Source organism: Lontra canadensis, unplaced genomic scaffold (genome assembly GCF_010015895.1).
Source record: "Lontra canadensis isolate GAN:19392208 unplaced genomic scaffold, GSC_riverotter_1.0 scaffold9, whole genome shotgun sequence".
NCBI classification, from domain to species: Eukaryota; Metazoa; Chordata; class Mammalia; order Carnivora; family Mustelidae; genus Lontra; species Lontra canadensis.
In genome coordinates this window covers 15875029-15884451 of record NW_022631003.1, presented here as the reverse complement: position 1 = coordinate 15884451, position 9423 = coordinate 15875029, and the positions used below count along the sequence as shown (strand labels likewise).

General features: G+C 44.9%; 1 protein-coding gene across 2 annotated transcripts in view; it reads left to right on the top strand.

Annotated features, from left to right (window-relative positions):
* Positions 1-4336: 4336 nt before the first annotated feature.
* Positions 4337-9423, top strand: part of LOC116866164 (TBC1 domain family member 30) — a 37164-nt gene continuing 32077 nt past the window's right edge. Inside the window, exons 1-3 of one of the 2 annotated variants that reach the window (XM_032854904.1) lie at positions 4337-4963; positions 8364-8425; positions 8922-8987. In XM_032854904.1, coding sequence (XP_032710795.1) covers positions 4795-4963; positions 8364-8425; positions 8922-8987 — 297 coding nt within the window. In that variant the 5' untranslated portion in view covers positions 4337-4794. The remainder of the gene's footprint in view (positions 4964-8363; positions 8426-8921; positions 8988-9423) is intronic. The other variant, XM_032854905.1, reaches the window with a different exon arrangement.

The window sequence follows — 9423 nt, the reverse complement described above, 5'->3', positions numbered from 1 at the left end:
TATTGGTATAATAGGAACTTTCCATTTTTTTTTTTTCTGTTTTCCATTTCTGTGTAGTTTAGAATGGGAATGGGAACTTTTCAAGGAAACTTTTTTTAAGTAGGCTCTGCATCCAGCATGGAGCCCAGTACAGGGTTTGAGCTCCGAACCCTGAGATCAAGACCCAAGCTGAGGTCAAGAGTCAGATGTTTAACTGACTGAGCCATCTAGGCACCCCAGAGATTTTCTTTCTTTTTTTTTTTTAAGTTTTTTTTTTTTTTTAAGATTTTACTTATTTATTTGACAGAGATCACAAGCAGGCAGAGAGGCAGACAGAGAGAGAGGAGGAAGCAGGCTCCCCGCTGAGCAGAGAGCCCGATGCGGGACTCGATCCCAGGACCCTGAGATCATGACCTGAGCTGAAGGCAAAGGCTTTAACCCACTGAGCCACCCAGGCGCCGCCCCCCGCCCCCCCACAGACTTTCTTTTTAAAGATTTTATTTATTTATTTGAGAGAGAGACAGTGAGAGAGAACATGAGTGAGGAGAAGGTCAGAGGGAGAAGCAGACTCCCCATGGAGCTGGGAGCCCGATGTGGGACTCGATCCCGGGATTCCGGGATCATGACCTGAGCCGAAGGCAGTCGTCCAACCAACTGAGCCACCCAGGCGTCCCCAGACTTTCTTTTTAAAGAGTCAGTTTTTCCTTGTGATGAATCTGAGGTAAAAATAGAATTTTTATCAACAAGCCCCCGTTACCAATGGCAAAAAAACTATTGTTACTGAGGAAGAGTTTCAAGGAGAGGTTTTTTTTTGTCAGCTATGACACATCTAGGTGGCTTGGCAATCTGGGGTCCAGATTCAGCTTTGGCAGTCCACAAATTTGATTTCCTCAGCTCCCTGAGAGATGAGCAGATTCAGGGGTATTGACTGTGCTGTTAATAGATCCGTACATTCTCTTCTTAGCAGCAAAATCTAGGGGAAGTCAGATGACATTCGGTGTTTGCTTGGTGAGCATGGAGTCTGGGCCAAAGGAAGGGGGATGATCTGCGCGGTGTATGTCAGCCAGCTGTGGGAGCTGGATGTCCTTTCCACTCCAGAGGCAGTGTTGTAGAGCAGCGCCCATTGTTCCTCCTCTTGGCTGCTGAGGCTGTCTTTCCTGCTGGCCCAGTGCTGGAATCGGAGTGTGAATAGCTTCCCTTGTTAAAAGAGAACACAAAACCCTCTAAGGTTTGAGCAGATGAGAACTCTGGAAGACGAGACGGTGCATGCAGACACCTGCTTATTTTCTTGGATTTTCCCTCTCCTTCCAGTTCCCTTCCTTTGATTCTGGCCGTTAATCACCATCTTCACCCCCAGGGGCCTGGGGTGCCCTCTAAAAAATTGGCCAAAGCCAAACATCATTCTCTTTCTGTTATTGTTCTCAGCACAGCTGAGATAGGCTGGAATAGTCAATGGATATCAATTTAATTTTATTAAAATTAAGAGAAAGCTAAAGAAGTGAACATGGACTGAAATTATGAAATCATCAGGCTGATGAAGGATAGATTTTTATACCCGAGCTTGGTGTAAAATGTTGGGAAATCTAAGCCAAACAGTTAATCATGACCAGGTTAAACAATGACTTCATCTTCTCAAGTGATGAGGCAGAGTATTGCCTTTTCAAAGGACTTTTCCTCTGGTGGGGCACATGTAACTGAGTAGCTCAAACCCTGTCTGAGCCTGGTTTACTTTTGCAGGTTAACAATCTCATTTTAACAGATTCTTACATACGAAATGTTCATTTCAAGCTTAGAGTTGTGTCACTTCTGACATTGTCTTCAAATTCTGGGGCTACTTCACAAAGCCCAGAATGTACTGCTTACCAAATAAGTCTGCCGGAGTCATTAAGAATGACTTCTTTTCCAGCTCTTGTAGAGTCTCACTAGGAATACATTTAAAAAATACTCAATACTTTTCAATCAATAGCAGCCATTGTTTTTGAGGCTCAAAATTGTCCATCTTTGGCTAATAGTAGCCTATTCATGTGGCTCTTATGTCCTTTTGACATGACCTCATTAGTCTTGGAGCACTTGCTTACTTCCTTAGCTAATCAAAAATGGTTTAGGCTCATCTTGTACTTTTTTCAGGCTCAGTCCTAGAATCAGTCAGACTTCAAAGAAGCCCTGATTCTTTTTAGTGGCGAATAGTTTTTAGAGACCACAACCTGGGTGCCGTAGGTGTTCATTAGTTCTAACCGTACTCGGGATATAGAGTTGACCTTGAACAACATGGGTTTGAACTGTGTTCATTTATAAGTGGATTTTTTTCAAGAAGTACTGTAAATACATTTCCTGAATGATTAAGATTTTTTCTCTAGCTTTATTGTAAGAATACATATTTAATACATAAAACACACCGAAGTGTTTTTTAAATTTTTTTATTTTTAAGTAACTGTCTACACCCAATGTGGGGCTCGAACTCACAACCCAGAGATCAAGAGTCACATGCTTTACTGACTGAGCCAGACAGGTGCCCCAAAAGTTTGCATAGGAATTAATTTTTAAAAAGATTTTATTTATTTATTTTACAGAGCTTGTTGGCTGGGGAAGGGACAGAGGTGGAGGGAGAGGGAGAAGGAGGGAGAATATGAAGGAGACTCTAGACTCAGCGCAGACTCCCAACACTGTCTGGCAGATCCCAGGACCTTGAGGTCATCACCTGAGCCAAAATCAAGGGTCCCCGCTCAACTGACTGAGCCACTCAGGCACTTCAGGAATTAACTTTTTTTTTAAAATAAGCTCTATATTCAACATGGAACTCAGGACCCCGAGACCAAGTGTTGCATGCTCTACCAACTGAGCCAGCCAGGTGCCCCATCCAAATATGAGTTAATTGACTATTTATGTTATTGGTAAGGGTTCTGGTGAATAGTAGGCTATTAGGTCAAAACTTATTTGTAAATTTTCCACTGTGGGAGGGGAGGGAGGAAGGTTGACCCCCCTAACTCCCCTTTGTTCCTTGTTCAAGTTCAACTGTGTATGTATTTTTGGGGGAAAAAAAAAAAGAGGGCACGCTGGGTGGCTCAGTCCATTAAGCAGCTGCATTCAGCTCAGGTCATGATCCCGGGTTCTGGGATGGAGCCTCCTTCCCCCTTGTCCTAGGGCTCCCCGCTCAGTGGAGAGTCTGCTTCTCCCTCTCCTTTGCCGCTACCCCTACTTAGGCTCGCTAGCTCTCTCCCTCTCTCTCTCCTCTCAAATAAAATCTTAAAAAAAAAAATTAAAGACATTTGACAAATGTCTCGAGACATTAAAAAAAAGTTCATACTAGTATTTCCAATTTAAATATAATATTGCAGGATTTAAAAACCCTTAATTTCTCTGTGTACTTGTATTTCCTCTCACACTGAAAAGATCTTGGTTCCTTTTGACAGTAACAATTATTTGCTTTATCCCATAGCATACATGAGAATTAAAAGAAATCAATATCAAATAACAATAATGCTACTTGTTGACATTTAAGATTTCCTTGCAGCTCAATTTGCTGTTGGAATATATAGAACCATCGATGTACAGTCATAATACTGTATTCTAAAACAACTTACTAATTTTTTCCCTGTATTCTTGTGCCATCAACAGGATATTCAGTTAGGTTCACTTGTTTCCATTCATTTTCATTTTTTCTTTTTATTAATATGTTATTCCAGAGTCAAACTATGTAAGGTGCATCCAGAAGACCTCTCAGTTTTCCATTCCTCTTTATTCCACACTGTTCCCTCCCATATAAATATCTTTTAGTTTTGGTTTATCCATGTAGTGTTCCTTTTCTAAATATTAGCAAATACAAATGTCTCTATTTCCTTCCACATCATTTCCTTCCTTATTCCTCATTCATTTTTATGATTAATATTCGATTGGTTATTGTCATGGTTTAAGAATGACTTTAAAAAAAAAACAGTGGTGATAGTTAATAGTTCTAAACTACTCAATCTCCGGATGGAGAGAGGAGGAAGCACTTAAAAAAAAAAAAACTGCTTTTAAATGTGAACACTTTTTTCTTAAAGGCTATTCTTCCAAGAGAAAGAACCATTATTATTATTTTTTACGTGCTTCCCTTGCCTGTCTAAGCTGCTAGGAGTTTAACACAATTTGGGATGAAGCTTGTGCTTCACCATCTGCCAGCTTCTCTGCCACACTGCCAGATTCATCCTTCCGGCCGCTGTCTCTTCTGACGCTGTTTGGTTAGGTGGACTCTCGCATCTCTCGGATATTCTGCACCTGAGACTTGCCCTCTTTGGTGGCCCCTTCCAGCTCCTCCCAGATCTTGGGAAGAGCACAGCAATCTCCCGCTGCTTCGGGTCCCTGGGCGCAGTTGTTCCCCCGGCAGCTCTCCAGTTCCCAGGCTCCCGGGCTCCGGGGTTTCCAGGCTCCGCAGCTCTGCGGCTCCCGGCTCCCGGGCGCAGATGTCGGGAGCCCGCGGGGCGCTGGGGAGCTAGGGCCGCCCCGCCTGCGCACAGTGATGCCGGGATTGGGGGCGGGAGCACCGCCTTCGTCTCCCGCGCGCTCCCTCGCTCCCGCCCTCTTCCCCGCCCCAAGCCGTCTCCTGCCTCAGCCGTGCAGGCGCCGCACTGCAGATGCCTGCCGACCGCTCCGCGCTCGGCGGCTTCTGCGGTACCCCGCAGGTCCCTTCGACCGTCGGGCGCCGGCCGCACTCTCGCTGCCCCGGAGGGTCCCTCGGCTAAGCGGACTCGCCAAGTCCCGCGCGCGAAGCCGCTACGCGGGCGGGGTAGCGGGGACCCAGGCGGACCGCGGCCGCGCCGGAGCCCGGAGCGCTCTCGAATGCGGCAGGACAAGCTGACCGGCTCCCTGAGGCGCGGAGGGAGATGCCTGAAGCGGCAGGGTGGCGGCGGCGGCGGCGGCGGCGTGGGCACCATCCTGAGCAATGTGCTCAAAAAGCGCAGCTGCATTTCTCGGACCGCGCCCCGGCTGCTCTGCACCCTGGAGCCGGGTGAGGACCCGGGGCTGCAGATGGGGCACTGGAAAGTAGCGTGGCGCCCCGGAACTGGTGCCTTTGCCTCAGTTGGACTCAGCCTAGGCCGGGGAGCGCTTGCGGGCCGCGGGGTGCAGGGTACCGCGGCTTGGCGCAGGCGGGGCTGGGTTGGTCTGGGAGGGAAGAGGGCGGGCGAAGGCCTGGGAGCGGGCAGCGGCCTCCCAAGGCTGGGAGGACCCGATACCGCCGGCGGGTCCCGATCCCGCGGCCTGTGCGCGGTCTAGCCCTATTTGTGCCGGGAGCTTCGGGCGAGCGGCGCGCTCAGCCCTGTGCGCGTGGTGGGGAAGTGTCCGCGGCTACCCGGGCCACCAGAGGCCGCGCAACCAATTGTGCTCTCGGTTCACAGGAAGCCAGATCTTGAAAGAGGTGCGTGAGGTGGAGAAAGGCACAGATATGATACTTGGGGACGGACGGGAAGGCAGCGGCTGCGAAGGAAAAATTGGGGGCATTTTCCTGAGGTTCTGTGCGGTGTGAGTGCCAGGGTCAGCTCGCCTGGAGCCTTTAATTTGTGTGTCCGTGTGCGGAACGGGTAGGAAACACTCTTGCAAGTAGAGATTCTTTCTTAGAGCCAAAGTCCGGGAGCTCGCCTTGCTTGCTAGGCTAGGCCCCTTATGCTGCTAGCTTGTGTTTACACATCCCTGCTTCTCTAGGCTGCATAACTCCGCGTCTGATCCACCGCCCAGTATCCCTCCCTGGGGTTTTATGGGCCCGGCCCTGGCGCGGGCGCCTGGGACAGAGAGCTTTCTGGCAAGGGGTGGCCGCAGAGGGAGCCGGCTGCACTCTCATCGGTGCTTAGCGCTGCTCGCTTGTCCCCAGCGTCGCCCCAGCGGGGTTCCAGACGACTTTGTCCTCCCCGAGCCCCTGCCTCCCAGCGCCATCGGGAACCTGCTATCCTGAGGCTGCAGGAGAGAATTTGACGAGGCGCGGAACCCCAAAGGGTGGGACGCTTGACTGCCTTTACGAACCTTGTGGTTTCTTTGTTTTTCTCCCCAAGGAAGTGTCTAATTGCAGAGACTGTAGTATTTATTCACCATCTTCCTTTACCCTTAAAAAAAGCTTCTTCCCACGTTAAAAGTGTTTTGTATTTCTGAATCCGGAACAGCCGTGACTATCAGATGAAACATAAACCTTCTCCCCTCCCTTACTCAGAAGAAAAGAGGGAAAATGACCTGATTTCAGCTATCGCATGCAGGTGGTGAATGATCAATTCCAGTTAAATCCTGTGACTCATTTTAGATCGTGAGAAAATAGTTGTGGTTTAGACTAACCCCAGCCGGTTTTCAGCACCTGATGCCCAGCAGGTGCTCTGAAAAAGCAAAGGGAGCATATTCGGTCATACGGTCAGGGAATCCAGAGATTTTAGGTCGGTTGAAATAACAACTCCGCGCGGACAGAATTTTCTTGCCTTTGTTACAATAAAGCAAAAGTCATGACGACATGCTCCTCCGTTCAGCACTCCGCATCTGGACAGCAACCTTACAACAAAGTGTGTTTCTCATAGTGCCTTAAATCATTCGCCCCAGCTGGAGGCAATCATGTGGCCATTGTGTCATTGCTCTGTACGAAAGCAGGACTTCATTTAAATCATCTCAGAGCGATTAGAATTTGAGGGGGTACTTCCCTTGGGGAAGGAAATCTTTTCAGGCAGAATATGCTTGTGGTCTTGAAGCTTTGAAAAGACCTATCAGGGCATTGACTGGATGCCTGGGATTCTGTAACACAGCTTGACTTTAGAAATCTAGGACCCAAGTCTTGTATTCACAGTACTCTTCTAGGACTTCCAAGAAGGGCATCTGCACACTGTCATGGGCGTGGGCAAATTGTATATTGCTTGAGTCCACAAGTCTACTTTATTTATTATAATTCTAAATTCTGAAGATAGTTTCTATCTACATACCAACTCCTAAGCAGTGGAAGGTGTCAGGAGGTTTTCCGTATGCCTAATCTGCAGTCAACATCTTAGAAGCAAACATACTGTCATAAATGAGAATCATAAATTTTAAAACTGAAATGCTGTTAATAATGTTTGATATATCTTGATCCTTGAACTTTTAATAATCTTTAAAAAATGACTTGAAATATGATTTAATTGATCTTGAAATTGTAGAAAAAAATAACATTTTCAGATTTGATTTTATTATTTTTTAAAGATTTTGTTTTATTTATTTGAGAGCAAATGAGAGAGAGAGTAAGCACCAACAGAGAGAGAGAGTGCATGTGCAAGCTCCAGCAGTGGGGGAGGGGCAGAGGGAGAGGGAGAAGCAGACTCCCCATAGAGCAGGGGGCCTCACACTGGGTTTGATCCCAGGACCTTAGGTTCATGACCTGAGCCGAAGGCAGACGTTTAAAAACTGAGCCACAGACATCCTTGATATTATTTCCTTCAGGAACAACAGCACACACATCTAACATGGGATTCATAAGAGCCCAATGTGAATATTGCATATAGTCTTTGTATATTATAAGCACATTGTCTAGATATATTTTCCTATTTATTTTCTCCTCTTCCTTAGATTTGGGACTGGAATCAAAGAAGTTTATTTAAAGTTGTAGACAACTTGGAATTAGAGCTCAGTTATATTTTTAGCTTGTAGTCTATGATTAAACATACCAACTGTTTTATCTTCAATGAGCAAGTGTATCATGACAGAATTTTAAGATACATGAAAATCTCTAAATAAGATTGTTAACGTGGATTATTCCACAAGTGAGAAGGCAGTGACATTATTTTCATAACTTTTAATATTTCACTGAGGTTTCCTACGTCGACTTAGTTCATGCATGTCTTAGAAAACAAATTCTGTAAGTAGAGAATTATCTTCCTAAATTTCATAAATATAAATTATACTGTGCTAGGTGATTTATAGTTAATCATCACAATACTCAGTCTACTGAGATAGATATTATTACCCTCATTTTAAAGATAAAGAATTGAGGGGCTCCTGGGTAGCCCAGTGGGTTAAGCCATGGACTCTTGGTTTTGGCCTAAGTCATGATCTCACGGTCCTGAGATCCAGCCCTGCCTGGGCTCTGCTGTGGGCATGGAGCCTGCATAAGATTCTCTCCCTCTCCCTCCAAGTGTGTGGTGTCATTTTTTTTTTTTTTTTTTACTACTCCAGACAGCTGTGGAAGCCACCATTCTATGTGATAAGCTTCATTCTAATGGCCACAGGATATTTTTCTATTTTAAAAATCAATATTGTTACCTTTTATTTTAACAAAATTGACTAAAATTTAGCAAAAAATATATATTCTAAAAATTTATGATGATTCAGTAGAATCAGGTTAATTTTTACTTTTATTTTTGGTCTAACTTGGTATTTTCTTCCAAAATAACAGTTATATATTTTTCTTTTAGGAGTTGATACAAAGTTGAAGTTCACTCTTGAGCCATCTTTAGGTCAAAATGGTTTTCAGCAGGTAACTATTTTTGGTTATTGAAAATACTCTTATTTGGGGGAATCTACAAGGCACACAGGGTATATTTTCGAAGTAGGAAAACTAACATATACTTTACTACACATAAGGCACGTCAGTTTTTAAAATTATAGATAAATTAACTTATGAGTTTATAAATGGCCTGTGTTTATACCTGCAACGAAAAATTTTGTACTTGCTATTAATGGTGCAGTGTGAAAAAAAATTTAAAAAACGGAATATCTATTATTTTGAATCCATAATACATATTTTTGTTTCTGAACTAGAGCTTCCCAGCCATTGTGTGTGGACGCAGGTCTCAGGTGTCTTAAGAGGACCTCAGGTGGGGGGTGGAGCCTGGCTGAAAGAAGCTCTGTTTACCTCAGTGTGCTGTACAAATTTTCTCATACTTTCTGGATGTCAATATAGGAAAAAGGTTGAAAAGTGCTTATCCAGGTCAATATTATCACTTTGCCAATGTTTTTTTCTCTGTTCCTAGTGGTATGATGCTCTGAAGGCAGTTGCCAGGCTGTCAACAGGTATACCAAAGGAATGGAGGAGAAAGGTAAGGGGGATACAAAGGGCTAAAATACAAAAGGATCGGCACTCTGTTCCTCTTTAAAATGTCTGAAATGTCCAAAAGAACATTCTAGATTTAGTAATTTGAAGGCTGTCTCTCTTCATGATTTATTCATCTAGTAATATTTATTGATTATCGATTCTATGCCAAGTACTGTTCCAGGTCCTGAGGATACAGGAGTGGGAGGATAAATAAAACAGACCCAAATTTTCCTCCTCACGGAGTTTACAATGCATACAATATAATGTATGTCAGATGGTGATAAGTGCCATGCATAAAAATAAAGCAGAGAACGAAAGGAGAGCTGTGGGGGTGGGGGAATGGAGATAAGGAGGTGGCATTTTAAATAGCAAGGTAAAATTTGAATAGGGCCCTGATGGTGGTGAGCAGGGGTGAGGGGAGCTACCTGGGGGACCAGCAC